A 25,706-nucleotide genomic window follows, 5' to 3' on the forward strand; every position below is an offset into this window, starting at 1 on the left:
AAATACAGCATTCTTGGTTCTTTTGGGGGGGGGGCTCTGCTGCTACATTTTGCTGCAAGAAGAATACTTTCCTGTGTAATGTGAGTTGGTGTTTGGCAACATGGTGTAAATGCATCCTGTGTCCTTTCTCCAAGCAGCCTGCCAATTCGTAACAACTTAACCTGAACAAAGGTGTGGAAAAAGCATCCGCCTTTTGTGTTCTTTTCCTTTATTTGTTTATGTAACACAATCTATTGATTTTTAACAATATCCCAACAACTCCCCCAAGGGACTATCAGGATGATTTAACAAAAAATATATTTAAAAAGACATGGCTCTCCTTTAATTGTTTAAATAAATCAACCTTTTAAAAAGTATTTTAAAATCCTCATTAAAACAGTAATGATATAAATTCTAAATATCCTGAACAAATGTATTGTGAGAAGCTCATCTCTTGGGCCCAGCACACTTCTCACTAACCTACACCAGTGTCCCCTCACTTACTCACCCACCCACCCACTGCCTTTTTCTCCAATAGAGATTTGACTGACAATCAGCTGGTTACGCTGCCATTGGCTGGGTTGAGTGGACTGACTCATCTGAAACTTAAAGGCAACCCTGCACTGTCTGAATCCTTCACAAAAGAAAGTTTTCCCAAGATCAGGTGAGCTTTGTTTCTGATTTCTGGCTTCTGGCTCTGTATGATTGGACTTCATTTATTTGCTTTGATCTGCCTTCTGCTGTCCGTGTTTACTAGACGTTTCCGTTAATGCTCTTTGGCCGGAGGTTTGAGCAAGCGTGACTTCCTGCTCATACTCTGAATCCATTGCTGCCTTGAGAAATCGATGAGCCACTGAACGTCTTGTCGCTGGCATCATCCAAGCTCACACACAAGCAGAGACCTTGGAAGCAGGGGGCTCACGCCTGGGGCTCAGCAGAGCGGAAAACCTTTGCAAAAACCAACCTCAGTTAATGACATCCAGCCTTCCCACAGTAAATGCTGTTTGTGTGGCCGTGTCTTGTCTGCTGCGGATTAATGAGCTGCCTGGAGGGATTAGTAAGCAGCTAAGACAATACTCTGTAATGTTCAGAAAACAATGGCAGAAGTGCCAGCAACATGTGGTGCTCAGCACTGGTCCTGCTCAGAGTAGAACCACTTAAGCTAATGGACATGACTAACTTAATTTCAACGCATTCGTTCTGAGGTGCACTTGGCTAAATACAACCGTTAGCACTTACAGTATGTGAATGGGGAGTCTGTGGCATTCCATCCCCAGTTCAGTGCCCTTGCAGTACAGTCGTACCTCGGAAGCCGAACAGAATCCATTCCGGAAGTCCTTTTGACTTTCAAAACGTTCAGAAACCAAGGTGCAGCTTCCGATTGGCTGCAGAAAGCTCCTGCAGCCAATCGGAAGCTGCAGAAACCACGTCGGACGTCCGGGTTCGCAAACCGGAACACTCACTTCTGGGTTTGTAGCCCTCGGGAGCCAAAACGTTCGACTCGCAAGGCGTTCGACTTCCGAGGCACAACTGTATATGGATCACAACGTTCCTTGGATTCGAAACATTATCAGAGACTCAGTATTGTACTCAGGCTCTACCAAGTTTATGGAAAGAAGGCAGTGAGAATTAGCCATGAGCTTGGAAATCAACCATTAAGATGCAGACAGCTGATATAGTTGCAGCCTTTAAAAAAACGGACAGACCTTTGTGTTTGCAGGAAGAGACAGGAACATGGGGCAGGAAGGAGGAAATACCGTAGGAGCACAGATATTGGGAGACCACCTAAATAAACACCTGGGACCGTGTATGTGCTTGTTCTATACCAGTGTAACTATCTTGGCTTGTCCCATATAATATTCATAATTAAAGTGTGGTGAAAGTTCTCTTCCAGGAATCCCTAGCCCCACTCACATAACTACAGTCCTCCCAAGTTCCTTCAAGTAACTAGTAGCTCTATATTCTTCTCTCCAGGGTCCTGGAAGTGCCCTATGCCTACCAGTGCTGTGCGTATGGAGCCTGCAGCAATTTCTTCAAAATGTCTAATCAATGGGACTCTGAGGATATGAGTCCTGAGGATGAGGATAGCCACAAGAGGACCTTGGGACTGTTTACAGGCCATACTGATAATCACTGTGAGTAAGACCGATTTCTGGGTTGCAGTTTAACTTCTGCTTGCAACCCGAGTTTGTTAAATCAGAAGTTAACCTGGGGGGCGGGGGAGTGCAGTCGCTAAGAGGGAAAGCAGGCCTGTGCTCTCATTGTGTTGGAGCAAACTGTGCACTTTCCTGGTGACCCTAATATTTTGATCACTCTGCTAACTGCAGCTTCTCGAGTGCAAGGAACAGAAAGGAAGACTGGGGTGTATTTCAGGGAGGGTTATGTGCAGCAGGGATCAAAGTAGGCCAGCCTAATCGATGTGGCTGTTGCACTGAGGGGGTCTGCTGCTCACTTGGCTGAATCTTTCCTAGCAGGGGGAATTCTCTGTGACAGCAAGTCACATGCAGAAAGCATTGGTGGAAATACACAGATTCCCAAACCACAGCTTGGATTGTTTGTTTGCTGCATGACATGATTGTATAAACACATGGCCCACACACACTGACAAGACCGAGAGACTTAAGTTGAAATGAGAAATACATTCGACACAGTCTACCATTGGGGAGAGGAGACTCGTCATCTCTTGATCCTTCTGAGAAAGCCTCCTGGCCTATATTATAACAGCCGTGTTGCTTCAGTTCTGGAAAAGTCAAGGATGCCCTTCTCACATTTTGTAAGGCAGGGCTCCTGCTTGTATGGGGAAGACCACCACCTGCAGTCTGAAGTTACCATCGCAGTATGGTTGATGCTGTCTGTTTTTTAATAGAATTCATATTTAAGCTTAAGTTTTCTGTTCATTAATAGGTAGTACCAGACGCTTTCCCCCCCTTATTCATGCTCCTTTTTTACACTTCACTGGAGTCGGGGAGCTGAGAAGCATTTACCTTTTTGTGGGAATCCTGGGTGTGCATTTCTTCCCTTTCAGAAAAATAATAATAATTCCATGGAAGGTAGATTTTCTACACCTCACAAAGATACTCTCGGGGTTGCACCCTACCTCCTGCCACCTTCTCTTTCAAAGAGAAGAACTTGGAGACAGTTGCTTCATTACTCACAAAGTATATTTTGAATAGCTGGTTGGTTGGTCACCCACAATCTGATTCCTGGGGGGATGGCAATGCTTGAGTGGACTGATTTGCTCACGGCTCTTCCTGGAAAAGCTTTGCATCGGTCACAGTAGAGGAGGTACTCTACTTTGGAATCCACATAGTGGGTTCAAATTGCCACAAGGAATGGTCCCTGCATACCTTTTATACTGTTATGCTCCTGGGCTTGCATCCAGCAGTGCAGAGAGTAGGGTTTTCCCTGCAAGTTCAGTGGAAGCTCTGTGTGGTTCCCTTTGTACAACCAGCTATTTTGATGGCAGGATGTTTGTGGGAAAGGATATGCACTTTTTTGAAGTTTGCCCAAATCATGTTCTTGACACCTCCAGTAAAATACACAGCCGAGACTCAGCTGTCTAGACTGTTGGGCAACAGGTCTTACTCTTACAGGTGCCAGCATATTCCTAGCCTAGCTGGGATGGAACTGGGCTTTCTGCAATAAGAAGGCATCAGCGATGTGCTGTACACCTCACAGCCGTTCAACCAAAGTTCCTTAGGGAAATATTCATCATAAATTCCATTCTGTCCATGTGTGTGACTATTCAAGGCATGAAAAAAAGCTTACAGAAGAGAGAAATACTTAATACTACATTTGTTGTCATATTTTTTCCCCCAGCAAAGGCTCTCTGTCTTTAACAGCTATTTGACAGGCAGAAATTCTACAGGGGCAGCTTTCTCCATTGCTGTCCAGGCTCTCAGCCTAAAACATACATGCAGAGGATCTTACTTGTAGGGAAGAAAGAGATCTTTATTCGGGCAAGTAACAGTGCAGGCTCAGCAACAGACACAGGGCTCAGGAGTCACAACTCAGGAGTTCAGGGGCAGGGCAAGAAGTTTAGAACAGGATGGAGCAACAAAGATGTCCCAACAAGTTTCCACGCCCTACACGCCATGCTTTTCAAGGCAAGGCATGGCATGCTCAGTCATAAGACTAGGTTACCTTGCAGAAATGTCAAGATGGCAGAGGTGACACCTGGTTTAATGTGACAAGACTGTACCCTCCTGATCTGCCTCCCCAGCCCTCAGCTGTTCAGAGCCCTTCCCAGCTCCACTGATGCTCTCTGCTCCACAGGAAGTTCAGGAAAAGAGCAGGTATCCCTACCCCCCCCCTTCTGAAGTGGCTCAAGTTGGGGTGAAGATATCCTCCTTCCTCTAACTGAGTTCCCATCATTCAGTCCCACCTTGCCATTTTTTCTTCCTCTTCTTCCTGCATTAGAGCCTGCCAGTCTGGGCTAGATCCTGACCATATTGTGGGGCTCGTGGCAATTACCCCATGATGTGGAAAACTGCCCCTATAGAATTCCTGCATCTGTGAAAAACACAGGGTTTCTCTTGGGGGGGGGGGGAGAGAGTGGCAAGCCTCCTTTAAAGGACATTCCTTCCGAGCTCTCTCTCAGTGCCCAGTGCTGCCAATTCAAAACTCTGTTTGCCTATTTCAAACATTTACCTTGGTAAATGTTTCCAGCAGTGGTGCACTAATAATATAGATCTGCTCAATATCCATATTCAAAGGCCTGGAGAATTTAAAGAAAGAGATTGTGTTACACACAAAAAGAAATCTGCAAAAACAGAGCTAAACACCTTGCAACCACTCGGGAGTGGGAGAACTTTTTCAGTCAGGCAAGCAAAAGGCATTACCAGAGTGCAAGGACACCTTCTAGCCAGGCAAAAACACCCAAGGAGGGTACAAAGCAGGATCAGTGAGGGGCATGGCTGGGGCAGGAATGTGGCCTAAGGAGATATTATTTGATGATGATGATGATGATTATAATTTATATTCCGCCCTTCATCCAAAGATCACAGGGTGGTTCACAACATAGAAATACAAAATGAGAACACAAAATACACAATAAAATCCAACCAATTACCCCCTCCCACAAACACATTTAAAAGGACGTAGAATGTTAACCAGCCTGGTTAAAGAGAAACGTTTTTGCCCTGGTGAGAGCATTTCACAAACGGGGAGCCACCCCAGAAAAGGACTGTTTTTATCTTGCCACCGTGTGGACCTCTCATATAGGAAACACATGAAGAAAGGCTTCAGATAATGATTGCAGGGTCTGGGATTGATTGCACTAGGCCAGGCATGTCCAAAGTCCATTTCAGGGGCCTAATCTGGCCTGTCGGCCAGTTTAATCCAGCCCCTGTGGCAGTTTATTTCCCGGGGTAAAATCCTAAAAGCTCAACAACTTTGGTTGGCCCCTTGGTCAGCCCCCACGGCCCTTCACTTCATCAAATCTGGCCCTCTTTGGAAAAAAGTTTGGACACCACTGCACTAGGCAAAACCCAGACATGCTCTCGCTGAGATAACAGACTTTCATATTTAAGCTATGGAAAATTTCCTTCAATACTCAGCAAAGTACAATCATTTTGGTAGATTCATTTAAAAAATAAAAAGAAATGTGAAACCACAGTAAATTATAACAGTACCCCATGAGACAGTACCCCTATAGAAAAGAGCAAAACACATTACCTTATCAGAAATACAAATTTGTATTCTGTAGCAGTGTGCAATCAATTCCCATTCCTGAAACTTATTTATCTAGTATATAAAAATATTTATTTCTGTGTCTCTTAACGGGGTGGACCACTGGGTTTGGACTACTCAAATCCTCTCTAGAGTTCTCATGATTTTTCATCGTCACTATTAATTTAATAACTGCTAATTTGCTCCTATAACTTCCTAATCGACCTGGCTTTTGGCTTTCCTTCAGAAGTCTAGCAAATAAAATTCTGGCCAAAGTAAGTATATGTAATATTTGCGCCTGACATTTTTTCTGGAACGCTATGCTTCACAAAATTCATTAGACCTGTTAAAGGAAACTTTGGGAAATGTTTGTTAATGACACCAGCCTCCACAGACCAAACTTTTTCTGTTCTGCTTTTGGGAATTTCCACTACATATGATAGAACTCCTTGTTTTCTCTTTACAGAACCAACATGCACTGTCCTCCCCTTCTACTCTTTGGCTGTGTCTGATGCCATTGCATGGCTGTCCAACACAGTTCTCTTTATAACATACAGCCACCCAAAAAGTTGATTTCTCACTTTAAAACAAAAAACGCACCTCATCCAGACCTGTGTTACATACCTTTGTTTCAGTTCTCCAAATAGACTTGCCTTCCTTGAAAATGCTTCTTTAGTAACATTTGATAAACTTCGTGGAATATTTTTTTCCTCATTTTTAACATTTCAAATTCAGTTTTCTCCAGGTGTAACTCGTGTTTCTGCCCAACCCTATGTATAACAGGGAGTGAGAGTCCTCTTGTGCTTGCGTCCTGCTTGTGGGTTTCCTACATAAAATCATAGAACTGTAGAGTTGGAAGGGACCACTAGGGCCATCTAGTCCAACCCCCCTGCAGTACAGGAATCTTTACCCAATATCTTTTTGGCCACCATGAGAACAGAATGCTGGACTTAATGGGCCATTCACCTGATTGAGCAGGCTCAAAATTAAGGGTTGACTTTTTGGTTTTGAATAGGATATTATTATTATTATTATTATTATTATTATTATTATTATTATTATTATTATTTACCCCACTTTTTCCTCCTCGTCGTGTAACTCATAAACCATCATGTTCCAGTTATGAGATTAAGAAACATAGGAATGTATAACAAAGATGACTCTCTTTCCATTTTAACAGCCATGACTTTATGAAAACAAGCTACATGTCTGGCTCACAATGCAAAGCTAAGCATTAACACCCCTGTGATGTTGGTCTTTCTTTCTATATGACTTTCCAGATGACCTGGATATGGATGATTTCCAGCTGGAACTTGAGGATTCAAAGCTGCACCCCAACATCCAGTGTACCCCGAGCCCTGGTAAGAAATAGTATTGAAACACAGCACTTAAATCTTTAAATAGAAGCATGGTTGCTATAGCAGCAAATACTGCTTCTGTGGTGGCAACAGATGAGTGTTACATACATTGCTCCATTCAGAATTGTGTTCTTTTGTGGCTGAATTCTGCAAGCATGGAATTGGGAGTGGGTGAAGAATTCAGCAAATTTGTAATCCCCCCTTTTTAAAAAACTATTCTTCTAGTCTTCAACGCCACAAAGAAAGTGAATATCAATGTTTGTGAAATCTCAGGAGGGGGTGAGCAGGATTGTTGTAGCCTGGGACAGTTTTCCATGTCCCATCTAGCTCTTTGCCCCACCCCAACAGCTCCATAAGCGGAATCAGAATGAAAAATAAGCATTTTGTTCTGTGAATGTTCTGCTCCAAAACCCTGGTTGCGGCAACTGGTTTTTTAAAGCTGTAGAGCTGCATGTACAAGACCTGCCTTCTGCATTGAGCCTCCTTGAATTGTAGCCATGAAGTCCCTCAGCCTCTGCTTGCTTATTCAGCAAGTGCCTGTTGCTTCATCACATATAAATGTAAGTGGTGCAAAATGGTCAAATATGATAAGAAGCTGCCTTATACAGAGTCAAACTAATAGGCCATCTAGCTCAGTAGTTTCTACACGGACAGGAGGCACCAGGAACTGAACTTGGGACCTTCTGCATCCAAAGCGCATGCTGTACTACTGAGCCACAAGCCTGTACTCAGCAGTGCCTTGTGCCAGCTGCTATGCTGCAGCATCCAATTTGTAATGTGGCTCCTTCCTTCTTTTCTTCTAGGCCCGTTCAAGCCTTGCGATCACCTGTTTGAGAGCTGGGTCATCCGCCTGGGTGTCTGGCTGATCACGCTGGTCTCCATGCTGTGCAATGGGCTGGTCATGGCGGTTGTCTTTGCTTCACCCAGCTATCTGTCCCCTGTCAAGTTTGTCATTGGCACCATTGCTGGAGCCAACATGCTGACGGGCACATACTGTGCCATCCTGGCCTTCGTGGACGCCATCACCTTTGGTCACTTTGCAAAATACGGGGCCTGGTGGGAGACGGGCGCAGGGTGCCAGGTGACGGGGTTCCTGTCGGTGTTTGCTTCGGAGGCTTCCATCCTTCTGCTGACCCTGGCCGCTGTGCAGTGCAGCCTCTCGGTGTCATGCATGCGGACCTATGGGAAGGTGCCGTCTTTCGGCACCGTCAAGGCAGGTGCGCTGAGTTGCCTGGCGCTGTCTTCAGTGGCTGCAGCACTGCCTCTCTTCTCTGTTGGGGAGTATGGGGCATCCCCCCTCTGCCTACCCTACCCACTCCTGGATGGGAAGCCTTCCATGCTGGGGTTCATGGTGGCCTTGGTGCTGGTCAACACCCTCTGCTTCCTCATTATCACTGGAACATACATCCGCCTCTATTGCAACCTGCTGAAAGGAGAGTTTGACTCTGTCTGGGACTGTGCTATGATCAAGCATGTGGCTTGGCTCATTTTCACCAACTGCCTTCTCTATTGCCCCGTGGCCTTCCTGACCTTTTCTTCCATGCTCAGCCTCTTCCTCGTTACCCCCGAAGTCATCAAGTCTGTGCTGCTGGTGGTGCTTCCTCTGCCGGCCTGCCTGAACCCCCTGCTCTACTTGCTGTTTAACCCACACTTCAGAGATGACCTACGGCTCCTGAGGCAGAAGAGCCAGGCCCGGGAGAGCTGTGCCCAGTCCTGTGTGTCAGAGGACACAGAGAAGAGCTCGTATGACTCTACCCAGGCCCTGGTTGCTTTCTCTGACATGGATCATATATTTGAGGCACCAGACATCTTCAGAGTGCCTCCTAGGTGCTCGTCGGTACTAGATGCCTACAGCTACCCATCAGTGACTCTCATCCCACACCAGCAAAAGGCAGGTGCCGGAGGACACAACAGTGGCTTCTCCACTCACCTGTCCTACCTTGCTGATGATGAGTTGCTCATCGCATCGGAAAGCAGAGACCCGGCAAGGAGCAGCCTTAGGATTGCCTTGTTTTCCACACCGCCTGCACCAGCCTTCACATCTCACTTATAAACAGTCGTTCAGCCTCCCAGACCTGGTACACATTCACTCTGTGAAAAGCCTATGCAAGAGCCCACCTGTTGCCACCAACAGCTTTGGACAATGGCTGTTCTGGGGAAAGGGTGGCACAGTTTATTGCTTCTTCTGGGGGGGGGGCTTGAGAGCCTGCAAGGTGCTGCCAACTACATGTATCCTAGCTTACTGGAGCTCTCCTGCCACACCAGTGTGTAAGGTAGTGTGGGTCCTTCAAGGGGGGGGGGACGACCAGGGGAACATTGAGTTAAAATCTTCTGATACACAAAAGCAGGCTATTACCTAAGAAAACCAAAATGTAGCAAAACGAGAAACTGCTAACCCAGTGTTTCTCAACCTTTTTTGGGCCACGGCACACTTGTTCCATGAAGAAAATCACGAGGCACACCACCATTAAAAAGGTTAAAAAATTTAACTCTGTGCCGCCCTATATTATAATTATGACTGTAAGAAACACTTGCCAAATATTGCTTTCCGGCGGGTTAGTGCTGTGTATTGGCGGCTGCCAGGCTCGTTTGCACTGAGCTTTGGGAAAGAGGAGGAGAAATATTGCTTTCTGGCGGGTCAGTGCTGTTTATTGGCGGCCGCCAGGCACGTGACAATGCAAATCGCCCTTCTCGTCGCCGCACGTCGCGGCACACCAGCCAGCGTCTCGCGGCACACTAGTGTGCCGCGGAACAGTGGTTGAGAAACGCTGTGCTAACCAACTATGATGCAGCTTCCCAGGATACATCTGGTTCTGCTCCTTATAAATTGTGTGAAGCAGACAACAGATGGCAACAGAGCACTATCCCCAATGAACCTTGCCTTAGAACGACAACAGATTACAAATAAGGCAGTGACTGAGCTGCTATATAGACATGACAATGCCTGCCAGGGTAGATAGCCCAACACCAGCTGAACATCTGAATTGTCACTAGTCTTTCTTCTTCACTCTCTGTAATGAGGTGTGCCATCAGTTCTGTTCTACAAATGGAGAAGAGGAGCTGAAGGTAACATATTATTCTTTAACTTGGGTTGCTTCAGTTTCACTAATCCTGGTCTCTTTTTTTAGGAATGATGCACCTATCCAGGCTGCAGATGTCTAAAATTTACTTCTAAGGCACCTAAAATGAAGTGAGAATCCCAGGGCAGTGACAAAGTCAGGATTAGATCTCACCAAGAGCCAAACCATGCCACATTTTAGGTTCACCATTTAGGATAGAATGAGCTACTTGTTCCTGGTCTCACTGAAGCCCATAAATGCAAAGCATGAGCTAAAATGCAATGTAATGAATTTGGTGTTTCTATAATCTTTTGGAACTTATGGAAACTCATCCCAATGAGCACATAATGAATATTCTACCTTGTAGCACCCCCCATTTTTTTTTTTGGAAAAAAAACAACTGCTAGTGTTGCAAGGAAGAAGACTTGAGTATAGCGAAAGACTGAAGAGAAGAAATTTAAGGCCCAATTATACTCATTCACCATAAGCCAGAAATCCCCAACATAAAAAAGTATTCTTGCCCTCTAAGCCAAGCCTGACAAAGGGCAACTGCAGCTAAAGCCAACCATTTACAGATTCCAGAATCCAGTTGCATTGCTCCGGTTCTGCAATTCAGCCTTCAATTATCCTCTCGCCTTCTTTGCAACTTACATATAGAAATCATGAAAGCAAACTCACATCTCTTGCTTTTCCACCTAAAAGCACCTATGCTCTCAGTAAGAACTATAGTCCTACTGACAGATGGGAAACAGTGACACAGGACTAAATCTTGATTGGCACAGGAACAAACCTTAATTGAAGTCACTAGGAGGTCAAGGTGTAACTTGCTGCTTGATGGATGCTTCTAGAAAGAGCATGATACAGAAATTATCCCAACTGTTTAACAACTACAGCTTGCTGGAATTGTCCAGGTTAATTTCCAGCCTTTTTTTTCCTGAGAAGGCATAGTTATCGATTAATAACTTGTCCAGGGAGGTAGGAAAAAAATCCTGTCATAGGGGATTTTATTGCTAACATTTTAATACCTTGCAGAGCACACTATCAAGCATATAGTCTAGACTACATATGTAGTTCTGCTTTTAGGAAAGTTCTTAATATTGTCAGGAGAGAAATGTAGACTGAAACACAGAGAAGGATGTGGAAAAATGTTACAAACACACCAGGTGCCTTTTCCTTCAATCCCCTTAAGGATGATTCTGCTGAAATAATAATTTTGGTTACTACAGTGTTCTGGTTGGGTAGAACTCCAGGACTCTTGAAGTCCCCACTTGCTACTTTGGCTTACTTAAATACAGTGTATGAATGGAAGCTGGCCTAAATGTCTTGGGAAGATTCATTCTGACCTAGAGAAAAAGGTGCAACACATATAGTGGGAAGCCCTTTTGCTGCTCAGCTTCTCCAGAACTAAAATTAGTATTAACCATCCATACCTGGAAATAATTGTCCTCCTTGGGTGTAAATTTGAGCGCAGCTCAGTCGACTTTTAGAAATGCAGAATTCCTACAACTCGTACCATCAATACGTCCAAAATCAACCACAGGAAGTATCAATTTAAATGCCTTTACACACCATGTTTGTTATTGTCTGTATATACACGTTGCCATATATGATGGCATACAATGCTAGCATGAGCGTGTTTGTATATTATGTGTATATTTATATAGAGAGCTATGTAACCATTTGCCCTCTCTTTTTGACCCTTGTGTCATCTTTTCTTTTCTTTTTTGTATATTGATGTGTAAAGCACTCTGGAAGACCTTGTAGAAAATTAAAAAATTGTTAATTTTAAAACCATGCTTTATTTTGTTTCTATGACTTAGGTTGGGGAACCACAAACCCACAGGCTTGTTCCTACATGCTCATTCCTTGTGACAGCTTGTGTTTAGGCACAATCTTATCACAGATGTATCGCCACGGATATAAACTGAAATGTTTTCCAGCTGAGTTGGTTCATGTGTTCAGTTGCCAGTCAGCAGGTTTAAGAGTTCTCTAGTGACCTGCATGAAGGTGAACAAGCTCCGGTGTGTATGCTAGGAAGTACCAGCATTATCTAACATCACAGCAAGTGTGGTTTGGGAAATATAGGGGGAGGGGAAAAGACAGACATAATCTCAGACGGAAAGTGAAAGCCTCTCTTTTAACAAAGGAGTCTGACTTGACAGCACCAAAGATAAACTAGCTGCTAAAGCATTACATCAACTCTTCAAGGAAACCCCTCCCCACCCCCCCAAATCTTATCTGGGTCTTGCATTTCATGCCTTTATATGAAGGCCCAAGGAGATGAATGAATGAACACTCCCACTTCAGTGACAGTTGGCTTTAAAGGAGGCTTATACACAATTTTGATAGCCTGCGACTTCAGATAGCTGAAGAACAAAACGGTACATCAAAGTTGTTGTTTTTAAGGCAGATTAATATAGCTGGCCAACCCACAAGGATTGGAATGTGAACTAAGCTCATCAGAGTTCCTTCAATTTTTGAAAAATCTTAGTAACAGCATAGTCATTTGAAAAAACACACACAGTATAATGAAATACTGAGAACCTCTACAATTCCATACCAGTCCAGATGGCCTCAAATTCTGTATTTGGAACCCGTTGTGGAAATTTAGATGTGTATACAATTGTATGCTTGGTCTGCAAGTTTGGTTGCTACATTGGGATTTTGTCAGATTTGACTTTGTTATTTAAAAAACACACACAATTGAACCAAAAAATTTTTTGATGCAAGAGACACAGATGGGGCAACAGTCAGGTAGGGAGACAAAGTCTGAGAATACAGTAAAGTTATTTGTGTGGAAGACACGTCTTGACACACATACCCTATTTAGGCATGATGCGTTTTTTTCACAGTCTCTTCATATGAAAGCATGAGAAAAGGGATTAAAGTTTTTTAATCATGAAAACTGAGACTCTTTCCCAGAGTCAGTGTTTCTCATCTACCCTATCTCAGCACTACGATGTGGAGTATGTGGCAGTGGTGGTGGGGACCTCAGGGAACTGTGCAAGAGACAGCATTTCCTCTCCTCCCCATCATAGCACTGCAGTGGAGAATATTTACTTGCAAATGCACCTCTTTGAGCTTAAGTTTTGATTATATGATACAATCGCCTACTCTCTAAAATTGTGTTAGGAAAATTATGCAAATTACAAGGGGTTTTCATTTAAACCTGCCCTACCCTCACTTTGAACTGTGATAAATGCTTTTCTTTTTTTCAGCTGCCCTGAATACCGAATGAATGATATATGTTTATTGTGCAAAGAGGCTTTTTTTTAAAAAAAATCTGCTTCAGTGTCTCTTTGGAGTGTTAAAATCTTAGATTGTGCCACCTGTACATAAATTTTTGAATTTTTGAATTCTATTTTGTGATATACAGGCAACCCCTGATTTCCGCAGGGGCTACATTCTGGGTCATCACGTGCGATTGCAGAGCATGCATAAACCCAACCCGCCCCTTTCCTCGGTTGCCACGATGCGTGCGTGGTCACGCATCAATTGGACGCACATAAATCAGTCGTTGCCTGTGTATCTATTTGTGTGTGCTTGTAAATACATGCACACATATACACACACTTTAATGTAGACGATTCCTAGCAAAACTGATTACACTAAAAGAATTTTAATTCCAGTTAACAAATTAATCCCAGTTGCTGTGCTCAGTTCCGGCTTGCAAGCTTCTGTAGGCATCTGACTGGCCACTGTGGGAACAGAATTCTGGACTAGGTGAGCCATTGGTCTGATCCAGGAGGTTTGTCTTGTGTTCCCATGTTCTAACAGCCCCTTTGTGACCAAAAATAATTTATTACCTCCGTTTCCCATACATTCAAATGGCCTAATAATGTTTTCCCCTCTACCAGTGTTTTGGCAGTTTGCTCACTAGGAGGATTACTTTGGGGAAGAAAACCCCAAATATTGACATATAGGCAATATAGTTCCAGCTGGAAGGTAGCAGCAACTGCCTTCTGTCAGAGAAGACAAAATGTGATAAACTGTATGGCTGATAATTTGCTAGTGTAGGTTTTTGCCAAAATACGTTTTGAACCCATATTTAAACCTACTGTATAATCTGTTTAGAAGAGTTCTGCTTAGGTTTCTTTTCAGAGTTGGAAAAATTGGGATTAAAGTCAAAACACAGTTTCAGTCCAACTTTCTTCACATCCCAGTTCTAATAAAGACACTATCCAGTCTTCTCCATAGGCATGTGCTCAACTTTTCCTCAAGCACACCTTGCAAAATAACAATTTAAAAAATACAAACTTACCCATTTTTAATTCAACGTGGGGATGCAATGGGAAAGTAGATGGAATGCTTGATGCATTTCTGTTGCCTGTCAATAAAATTATATTTCTGAAAAATGTTATATATCCAAAGAATTGCTTACTTTGGTGGAAGTATAACAGTAGCTATGGATGTGTACAGTTATCTTTAGTAATTTATTCAAAGGTATGTTCGCAACTGGCTGTACTTATACTGATTAAAGACCTGTTCCTTTTAGCTTTGACCCAGAATAGGAGTGCTTCACTGAGAATATAGTACATTGACGCATTTTGTTGTATGTCCCACTTTTACTACTAATTACCTAAAAATATTATATTAAACGTAACAGATTTAGTAATGTGCTCTAAAGGTTTAGCAACATTGGTAAAGAGCAGTGTCCACAAGGAAAAGCCAAACTCACGTTGCACTTTTACAGTTAAAGATGCCTAATTGTTTTTAGTACTGCTTCTGTCTCCACTGTCACACCCTAAATTTAGAGGAGGAATCCAGCACACTGAAGATACTTCTCTAATTAAACAGTAAGGGATTGGAACCTGGGCATGCAAACCGTGAGTTCTTCCTTGGAACTGTGGGTCCTTCAGACCCATGCTCAACTTGCTGGAGGTGTGCTTCAACTTACAAAGCTGCTAAGAAAGGAGCAGATACATAAAATATTATTTGCACTCATTTATAGTCCAGCAAGTGAGGCCAAAGGTACACACAGCTTTAGCTTCCAGAAATAGTTTAAATACCATTCATGGCCATTAGTCATAGCAGGACTAAATATGTTATTTATTATTCTCTCATTGCTGCCTTCATTCAAAACATGCGCAAAATACACAAATTAGACAATGAAAGACAAAACTGCTGTAAAGAACTTAAGAAATCTGCAGAAGTAAAATAAAATGTTTTTAAAAACAGACAAGTGCTATATTGTATCACTGACACAGCCTTAGAGGCATTGCATATAATGAGTAAATAATACATTAATTGCAACAAGTCTACTTAAGAGATGGAAAGGAACACTGAAACACACAGAGAGCTAGAGACCGGGATATTGCATGACAGCAACGCTTCTATGATTCTGAGCAAGGTTTTTTGGACAATCCACTGATACTGCTTCCTTTCCTTTTCTGGGAAATGTGAGAATCTTTGGGTGGGTTGACTGCACTTTGGTGGTTCTCTTCATCGGTGGTTTCCAAAGTCTGGAATAACATCAGAGAAAACCAACTGAGAGAGAAAAATATTGGTTTCTGTGTTCACACTTTGCTCAAAGAACCAATGCTTTCATTCACATCTTGCAAGTATGCAGACTCCCCAAGTTAAGAATTCAAAAGTCATGGGGCACATTTTGTTCTTTAAAGACACAAATCAGCTAACTCCTCATCCTCTTACCACCCCACTCAGAATTCCCATAGATCCTCATTATACAGCTCACCACATTTAGTAGCTTGACAGCCAAACTTGTGGTGCTACAGAAGAGAAAATGTGCCCTTTCCTCCATCACTGGACTGTTCTTACATGTTCTGGGAACTAGAAAACCTTCTTCAGAAATTTGTGCAATACAATATGCATGGCTCTGCAAGATTTGTATAGGCTGTTCATAGATCACTTCCATAGCACAGATAAATACCAGTTCTTTTACAAGCAAATTCTGGGCAACACGGAGATGCTACCTTGAAACAGAAATTAGTTCTTTCTACAGGCAGGGCAAATTTATCCAAAGCTGAATATCTGCTGACAGCCTAAGAAGAATCAGCTTCTTCACATTAGTTAAGAAACAGCAACAAGGAAAGAAGCTGTATTATTTAAGGTTCAGATGCCCCCAAGTGTTTCAGCTGTGTAATTTCACCCCAATTTACCTGGAAATGTCAATACAAATAGAAGGCATAGTTGTGAATTACTGAAGACCACTCTGTGCTTTATTGGGGCACACAAAACTGTGGAAGATGACACAGGCTAATTTATACAGAGCTGATTGCTACGTCTACTTTCTGCTTGAACTCATTGCTGGTGCTGGGTTGGGTGCTCTAACATGGATGACTCCAGTAGTAAGTGCTCCCTCAAAGTTTATTTCCTGCTATTCTATTCACTCCCCAGCTTTCAGTCACTGTAGAATACAGCCCTTTCTAGTATGCATTAAATCCTTGCTCCCCTGAATGGTGGCATTTGCACTCCCAAACATGTTTTGCTTAGCTCCTAAATATAACTAAGATCCAAGTCTCATGTGACCACCAACCTTTCGATCTGTTCATTCGATGTTAATATAGAGCAACTACAACAAACAGAAAGTTAGGGATCCACTTTTTGAACAGAGAAGTGAAAAGTTACAGAAGAAAGGCAAGGAAATCAGGGTTCTAAACCAGATTGAATAGGAAGCCATCCAAATGCTTGAACAATTAGTTCTAAAAAATGCAGGAAGCCTACAAGAGAACAGCTGTCTCCCACTACAGACGTTTGCCCTGAACACTTGGGAAACAGAAGCAACCGTGCAACAATGGGGGCAGTCTAAAGGTACAGCCCCTTTTGTACTTGCAGTGCCCCTATATGCAAGTAAAAACTGAATAGGGTCAAAGTGATGGAGGTGGCAGAATGGACTGTACCACTTCAGACTCCAAGTGGAGGAAATTATTATTACAGTACTTAAATTTCTATTCCGCCCTCATCCAAGGATAGCAGGTCAGTTTACAACATAAAAACACAAAAATATATACCATGGTAACAAACAAAAACAGTAACACCTACAACCTGTTGCTTTTGGAATGGTATTCCATGCTCACCGAAGCCATGGAAGAGCAATGCTTTCAGACAGTTACAGTAGGAGGTGAAATATCCTATCAAGCATTAAGATCATAGCCAAAGACTACATCCCCATCATTTTGAAGTTACAGTATCAAGTTCTATATGGAAAAACTTCAGAAATGCACTGTGAGAAGAATCAGTAATATATACAGAATGTCAAAGGACGATCTCTCAGCCTGCCCTTAACCATGCTTTGTCATCTCCTATCCACTCCTCACATCACCCAGTTTGCTTGTCTGGAATGCTATAACCAATTCTGTGACTGGGAAGAGGCCAGAATAACTACAGTCGTACCTTGGTTTTCAAACAGCTTAGTTCTTGAACATTTTGGCTTCCAAACGCTGCAAACCCGGAAGTGACTGTTCCGGTTTGCGAACTATTTTTGAAAGCCGTCTGTCCGACGTAGCTTCCTGCAGCCAATCAGAAGCTGTGCTTTGGTGTCCGAACGTTTTGGAAGTCGAACGGACTTCCAGAATGGATTCCGTTCGACTTCCAAGGTACGACTGTACACTGGTAGACTTGTTTGATAAGGATAGACCTTCATCTCATAGAAGCTTACCTCCTTCTAACCTGACTTTGGAACACAATGGTTTAAAGCCCTGCAGGTGAGCAGCTTGACATTCAGGTTAAAAGCACTCATCTTTGAAAGTGTTTACAGTGGTTAGTGCACAGGAAGGGTATTAACTACCCTCTATGGAATCCTAATTGATTCTTTTTGCAGGGACCCTAATGGTCCTTGCATGATGTAGGAGACTGATATTGGCAAACCAATCTCTGAAGCTTCCTGGTGTGCTCTGTGGTCTCATGCACCCTTTAAAACTGTATCAGCAGCTGTCAAACAAGCTTCTCAAGTTAGTTTAAGCAATATAAGGTGTCATCGGTGAACTAAGTTATATGAATCCCCCTCTACAGTGAGCCTGCAACTTATGCGGGGGTTGTGTTCCAGGGATCACACACCTACAGCCAAAATCACATGAAGTCAAAACACAGGTAGAATTGTTAAAGTCAGACACCTGCCCTTTATTTATTTATTGCCAAGTGCGTGAAGCTGAATGCGCACAAGTTAAATATGCCTAAGTTGTGGGCTTGCTGTATTAAAAAAAGAAACTTGTTTTGCTGCATATGTAGACCAGATATAACTGGGATAATTTCTAGAAATTACTTCCCAGATCAGTGAACAAGGCTGATTCCACATCCTAAATTTCACTGGAATCAATGCATGTTTGGCTTGGGGTACTGGAATGATTTTACCAAAAGATCTGTGTCTCTACTGATGAATTCCTCCCCTCATACAAATACATGGAGGATGTGTGCTGTCTGCAGATTTAGAACCATACTACAAGCCAAATAAAATTCCATATAAAATGTTTGCAATAGCGTAACTTCCAAATATTCTTACCCAAGGCATATTCTACAAGATCAGACACAAATAAAATACAATAAACTCTGAACAATCGCTGCATTTTTCTATGACATTTTAGAGTTATGACAACATGGCCAAGAAAGCAAAACAAAAACTCCCATTGCCAGAAAAGGTAGTCTACAAGGGAGAAGTTAATCCAGACACTTGTGTTTCATGGCACATTCATAGTATTTCCATCCCACAAACTCAATTATAGGAAGATGGGCAATTATAGGTGACGCAGATTTGAAGTATTCCGTTGGGCACAGCAAGACTGCACATGTGAAGATTAACCTACACCCCATTCCTGTCTAACAAAAGTGATGTACTTTCCTTACCATTGTTGTCTGGCTTGCATACTTCTCTGTCCATTGTCTGGCATTTCTTAGGAATGTTTGCTTGTTGTATTTATACTCAGAGGACTAGACATAATTTTTTAAAAAAGTAAGAGACAAGGATAATTATGGCCTCTCAACCATAAGACCATAGTTAAGTTTGATGACAGATTTACTAGACCGCATGGAAGACTACTTAACCACACTAGGTATTTAGGAAGACAGCAATCGCCATGATGTTTTGTATCCTGTATGCAACACGTATATGCCCATCCATCCATTTATAAGCATGATGTTTCAGGATGGAAAGCATTGACCTCACTGTCAACAACAAATTCTATTTGAGCATCCCCCACCTCCACCTCCCCACACTTCCAGGTCAACATGGCCTTTTCTCAGTTGTATTACTGGAAAATTTGTACCCCAAAGAAATGAACTGCAAGGGGTACATCTATTGCACTCTGTGGTTTCTTCACAGACAGAGTTATAGCATAGTTATAACTTCCAAAAATACAACACACATTCCACCAAAATAAAGGAGGAAACTTACTATGTCAGCCATGAGGGGGTCATCAGGGTTGGGTTCATTCATAAGTATCTGTATTGAAGTCAGCAAAGTAGCAATATTCAAAGACGGTCTCCATGCACCCTGCACAAAACGAAAAATTACTTGGGTGAGTGGGGGTATTATGATACAAAGAGAAGTGTGTTTTGTTGGGAGTTACTTTGCAGGCCCAAGCTATAATTTCCCCCGAGATTTTCTGGGCAACATTGCAGAAATTTAGAAGCAACCTGTATATAAATTAATATATACAAGTGTGACACGCAACAAAATGTTGCAATGTATTCTCTTCCGATAAAAGGAGTGCTTCTGTTTCCTCCAGATAGTAGTGAGGGGCTTAAGTAGTCCAATTCACATTCCTTCCCTAAATTCTCTTTTCTAAAATCTCACTCTACATTCCATGGCTTGAGGAGACCACCCTTCACCCTCTATATTTATTGAGTTGATTTTGAAGGGGTGCACTGCCCTCTTTTGTTTAACTCTTTATACACTTCTGAAAAATCTTAGAATAACCCCCAGCAAACTGTTCCCCCCCCTCCAAACCCTGTTTGGCAACAATCACAGTGACACTCACCAACTTCGGTATTATCAATATGCATAGCCAGGTCAACATGCTGCAAAAATATGTGGTATTCAAAACCCCAAAAGCTTCAATCCCACCTCTGCCACACACACACCAAAGGCAATTAAGAAAAGATTAGGTTTACAAGGAGCTTAGACCAGTTGACTGTAACTGTTTCTGTCCAGGTCTCCTCAGTAGGGAAATACAAGCAAGTGACCTCTTTCAACCAATACACATAGCAGGATCTGCACTTGCAGATAGGAACAGCTGTGCCAGGCGGTCTACTGCTGCTCTCATTAATCCCTGTAAGAGAGGCAACTCATTACCTTAGGTGGCAATCTGAGAACATCCAGGCAAATTCTTCCAGCTGAGTCAATGTTGGGATGGTAGATGGGAGTCAGAAAGCGTATCTTTGGGGGTTCAAATGGATACCTAATTAAAAAACACTTGGTTCTCTTATTTTGAAAGAGAATTTTCACAAGTTAACACCCACAAATCCCTCGTTCTTATCCATTTCTGAACATGCATGAGCACACACACACAGCGTGATATCCAATTATGGTATCCTATTTAAGCAAGAAGGGTTTACACTTCCTTACCTCTGCAGTCCCCTACATGCCACCAAAAGCTATTGTTTTGGAGGGTTAGGAGAACTCCTGTTGCACCCATTGGCATAATATTGATCTCACTCACTAGATCTAGAGCAGGCACGTCCAACCTCCAAGCGCCTGCAATCTACTCCCTCTTGGACATGCCTGATCTAGAGGAATCAGCTTGATCTTAAAGCAGTTTAACAGCTCTCTAGTTCCTAATCCTGTAAAAGGAACTGCAGTCTCATGAGCTGTATTTAACAAACCTACCCTTCCATAACTGCTTAGTACATTGAAGCACAAAAGATTTTCAAAAATCTACTTAACTTTCAGGCACAACTACTTCCAAGTTAAAAATTCCTTTCTCGTATGGTGTATCTGCAGAACCCAACATTTCTAAAGAGAAAAAGACATATTAAGATACATCAATACTGCCCTCTTTAGGTAACTGCTTCAGTCACTGCAAAAACAAAGTTTGATCACATAAGCCACAATATATTCATAATACGGTATATTCAAAATACATCCATCCAAGGAACTAGGCAGGAAAAGAACAAAAGTTGCAAGGAATGTAATAATTATTTATTTTTCAGACTTATTGTTCAGTGCCAGAATTCTAAAAAGACTTGGATGAGGATGTATTTTTATCTTCCAGGAAAGGATCTTTATACTGGCCAACAAAATAAATTTCTATCCAAGAATAATTAGAAAATTATGAGCATCTTCTAATCTTTGCCACACCAAACATTTGTTTTAGAAAAAGGAGCTACTTCTCTGTTTCCTGCTATGCAGATGACATAGTATCTTTACCTTTTATGGATTATATACATAATTCTGATATACACAACACCTTCCCTTTCATTATTAATCACAACTAAATTTAGCTTCTTAAGCAACATTTCCTCAAATTCTAGTGAATCATTGGCAAAAAAACTAAATGAAATAATTGCATTAAAACAATCTAGAAAAGGGCTGGGGAATCCATGGCTCTCCAGACGTTGCTGGACTGCAGCTCCCCACCATCCTTCACTGCATGCTTTTTGGCACCACACAAGTTTACTCTGAAACAAATCCAACTTTTTTTAATGGAACTTGCTTCTAAATACAGTATACAGTATATTTGCATGTATACAGAAAAAGCAAAACAGAAAGTTCTCTGGAACTTTTTATTAATGCTTATGTGTATACGGTAAGTTATAGATTCTAACCTCTAACTATTTGTATATTGTTTTGTTTATTGTTGCTGGGTTACTGGGGTAAGGAGGGCAGAAAAGATCGAATCCAGACAGATACATACGGGCTTGAAGATCATCTATACGGCTTCCATTTTGCCAGCAAGTAATTCCTGGTGGCGGCTGTGTAGTCAACAAATGTAGCTCCCTCTTAAGTCGTGAAGCCCTTTGCATTGCTCTGCAATAGTGTAGGGGAAATTTGCATCATTTAACTTTTCTAATTTCAGCAACTATAAATCCTTTCTGATAATGAATTGCATGTCAGTGCAGTAGTAGCAGAATTTTCAGGTAGCTGTATAAGCTTTTTATAAAAAGTTTGTACAGACTGTTTAAACAACTTAGCTTGGAAATGCTGATCCAAACCCAGTCTCACACTTAGAGATCACTATCAAAACAATTTCTCCATGTCAGAAGCAGTCATATTTTACATCAATCAATATTAAATAGGATTGAGATACTAGGTAACATTTTTGCAACTTGGATATGATCTTGTAGAGATCATTAAACACTAGGCTGAGATCTATTAGCAGGCAAGGCAGCACAGTATTTCAGGAGTACAGTGGTACCTCTGGTTGCGAACTTAATTCGTTCAGGAGGTCCGTTCTTAACCTGAAACTGTTCTTAACCTGAGGTACTTTAGCTTATGGGGCCTCCCACTGCCGGCGTGTGATTTCTGTTCTCATCCTGAAGTAAAGTCCTTAACCCAAGGTACTACTTCCAGGTGAGCAGAGTCTGTAACCCTAAGTGTTTTTAACCAGAGGTGTTTGTAACCCGAGGTACCACTGTAGTTGGAGAGAGCATGCCTTTTCTATCAACTTATGCTTTGTAGAAATGGGTGGACATCAGATTTGTAGACTTTACTGGCTTCTGTGGTCTCTTTTGAAGAAGGTAGGCCCCCTCCCACCCTGCTAGGAAAGTAGCATTATTGGGTATTGGGTATCATTGAGCAGGATTCAACTAATGAGTCCCATCAGCAGACAGCCATGCAAAAACTTCCATATGCACAATGGGCCTCCCCCACTTCCCCCAGCCAATTTCTAAGGGGGGGGGGGAATATAAAATATAAAATAAAATCAGCAATTTTTAAACACATTACGATTACTAAAAATGCTTACTAAAGTTATATGCTTGGGTACACTTGCATGAACAAAAAAGGTTATAGCGAGCACTGGGGGGGGGGGGATACAGTGAAGGAATCTGCCTAATATTAATGTGCAGGGAATTCTGAAGTGAGGGTGCTGTTGACTTGTTGCAAACGTGGGGCAAACGCGATACAGCACTTGTTAAACTGTGAGTTCTGCAGATCTAAGCGGTGAAGGGGGTACATATTGGGGGCAAGTAGGTAGAAGTAGCCTTAAGCGCCAGGAGGCCTTGGAGTGGCAGCCAGGCCCTTTCCTACTGTTTTTAAGTAAGGCTAGAGAGGGGCATTTCGTTAAAAATGGGAGCCAGTCGGGGAGCTGCAGTTTTGATTTCATTGCCTCTTCTCCCTGGCTTTTGACACTATAGAGCAGGCATCCCCAAACTGCGGCCCTCCAGATGTTTTGGCCTACAACTCCCATGATCCCTAGCTAACAGGACTAGTAGTCGGGGAAGATGGGAATATATATATATATATATATATATATATATATATATATATATATGAAGGCAAAGGACCCCTGACAGTTAAGTCCAGTCGCGAACGACTCTGGGGTTGTGATGCTCATCTCGCTTTACTGGCCGAGGGAGCCTGCATTTGTCCGCAGGCAGTTTTTCCAAATCATGTGGCCAGCATGATTAAGCCGCTTCTGGCGAACCAGAGCAGCGCACGGAAATACTGTTTACCGTCCTGCCGGAGCGGTACCTATTTATCTACTTGCACTTTGATGTGCTTTCGAACTGCTAGCAGGAGCAGGGACCTAGCAACTGGATTTGAACCACTGACCTTCTGATTGGCAAGCCCTGGGCTCTGTGGTTTAGACCACAGCCCCACCTGCTATGTATATACGGTATATATAGGGATATATATATATATATATATGGTGTGTGTGTGTGTGTGTGTGTGTATATATATATTTGTTTACAGGTAGGTAAGCCGTGTTGGTCTGGGTCAAAGTAAAATAAAAAATTCCTTCAGTAGCACCTTAAAGACCAACTAAGTTTTTATTATGGTATGAGCTTTCGTGTGCATGCACACTTCTTCAGATACACTGAAACAGGAGTCCCCAGGCGCTTATGTGGAGAAGGGGTGGGGAGGGGTGGGGTGGGGAGGGAGTATCACTCAGAAGGGTGGTGGAAGTGGGTGATTGGCTGGCTGATAGCTGTTGATGACTGAAAACGACTGCAAATGGTTTTGCATGAAAAAGCAAGGATTGAGATGGCTGAAGATATCATGTATGAGATAAGAATCCTATGTCTCTGTTCAAACCAGGTCCCTCCATGGTTTTGAGCTTGGTGATAAATTGTAATTCAGCAACTTCTCTTTCCAGTCTATTTCTGAAATTATTTTGTAGTAAGACAGCTACTTTGAGATCTTGTATAGAATGTCCTGGGAGATTGAAGATATTTGTTGTAACCCGCCCTGGGAACCTGAGGGTGCCAGATAAGATAGCAAAATAAAAGTAATAGCAATTACAGTGGTACCTCGGGTTACAGACGCTTCAGGTTACAAACGCTTCAGGTTACAGACTCCACTAACCCAGAAATAATACCTTGGGTTAAGAACATTGCTTCAGGATGGGGACAGAAATCGCGTGGCGGCGGTAGCTGGAGGCCCTATTAGCTAAAGTGGTACCTCAGATTAAGAAGAGACCTCCAGAACGAATTAAGTTCTTAACCCGAGGTACCACTGTATAACACCCCTAATTCGAGCCTCAGTAGATGCAGAGGGATGGCTATTCCTCCTCCCCTCTCCCCCTAAAAAGCGAGGAGCGCGCACTGTGCGAAACTGAAGGGGCGCCTCCTCTTTATGAAGCGAAGGAGAAGCGCCAGTGTGAAGAGGCTCTCCCAGCCCCGCCTCGGAGGGCTTCCTTCGCCAAGGCGGCCTGCGAGACCCCGGGCCCCGTCCCGTACGAAACCCACCCGATGCTTACTAACCCCTCTCGGTTTCTGAGGAAGCGGGACGTTCCGCTGCCTTCCTCGCCCTTTCAGAATGGATCGGCAGCTGCAGCAAAGCTGGAAGGAAGGCGAGCTTCGGGAGGCCTTTAGAAAAACCCGCGCCACAGGTTAGAAGCACGAAGGCCCGACATGCTTTGCACGGGCCGCGGCGTGAATGGGCGTTCGAAGTGCCCGTCAAAATGCGACCTACTACGGATTGGCCAGCGAGGGCGGAGCGGCTGCAAGCGGGGAAACGGCACAATCAGGTTTTTGCCGACACTTCGGGAGCGAAGTCGAACTGCCCTCTCTGTTCCAGGCTGCTGAGGTTTCGTTAGCAGCAATCACACCTTCTTTGGGCGCCTGCTGAAGATATTCTTATTTTTGTTAGGGAGGGGCAGCCAACGTTGTTCAGCTTTTTTTTTTTAAGGTAATCAGGTGTAAAAATACCCCGTAAATAGGACATTGCGGGGGGCAGGCTTCTGCGGGGGTGCGGGGACAGAACGTTAGATAACTGAGTACTTTCAATGCTTGTCAATCATTTTTGTGTGGGTCTAGGGGGGGGGGCTGCCCCCCCAGGCTACACCCATGAAGCCTACCCAGATGTTTTGAAAGTTTGTACGGGTTTTAATTTGTTTCTAGTCTATTCTATTGTGGTTTTAACTTTATGTATGTTTTAAATCATGTTACAGGTAAGTAGCCGTGGTGTTGGTCTGACGTAGTCGAAACAAAATAAAAAAAAATCCTTCCAGCAGCACCTTAGAGACCAACTAAGTTTGTCATTGGTATGAGCTTTCGGGTGCATGCACACTTCTTCAGATACACT

At 42.9% G+C, this 25,706-nt stretch overlaps 2 protein-coding genes across 3 annotated transcripts in view; one reads left to right on the plus strand and one right to left on the minus strand.

Annotated features, from left to right (window-relative positions):
* The window catches only part of LGR6 (leucine rich repeat containing G protein-coupled receptor 6), a 137,226-nt gene extending 126,776 nt beyond the window's left edge, over positions 1 to 10,450 (plus strand). Inside the window, exons 13-16 of the mRNA XM_035121513.3 lie at positions 518 to 643; positions 1,954 to 2,114; positions 6,930 to 7,010; positions 7,811 to 10,450. Coding sequence (XP_034977404.2) covers positions 518 to 643; positions 1,954 to 2,114; positions 6,930 to 7,010; positions 7,811 to 9,060 — 1,618 coding nt within the window. The 3' untranslated portion in view covers positions 9,061 to 10,450. The remainder of the gene's footprint in view (positions 1 to 517; positions 644 to 1,953; positions 2,115 to 6,929; positions 7,011 to 7,810) is intronic.
* Positions 10,451 to 15,094: 4,644 nt separating this feature from the next.
* On the minus strand, positions 15,095 to 25,062 carry UBE2T (ubiquitin conjugating enzyme E2 T). Of its 2 annotated transcripts, none has more exons than XM_035122919.3 (7): positions 24,884 to 25,062; positions 21,874 to 21,986; positions 20,903 to 20,972; positions 20,313 to 20,418; positions 19,413 to 19,511; positions 18,866 to 18,949; positions 15,095 to 15,528 (listed from the first exon to the last, which is right to left on the minus strand). In XM_035122919.3, the coding sequence occupies exons 2-7, from the start codon at positions 21,980 to 21,982 to the stop codon at positions 15,400 to 15,402; spliced, it is 597 nt and encodes a 198-aa protein (XP_034978810.1). In that variant the 5' UTR covers positions 21,983 to 21,986; positions 24,884 to 25,062; the 3' UTR covers positions 15,095 to 15,399. The 2 variants fall into 2 exon arrangements, with proteins under 2 accessions (XP_034978810.1, XP_088529530.1); XM_088673404.1 differs by having other exon boundaries at positions 24,869 to 25,022.
* Between the last annotated feature and the right edge of the window lie 644 nt (positions 25,063 to 25,706).

Source organism: Zootoca vivipara, chromosome 7, assembly GCF_965207765.1.
Source record: "Zootoca vivipara chromosome 7, rZooViv2.hap1.1, whole genome shotgun sequence".
NCBI classification, from domain to species: domain Eukaryota; kingdom Metazoa; phylum Chordata; class Lepidosauria; order Squamata; family Lacertidae; genus Zootoca; species Zootoca vivipara.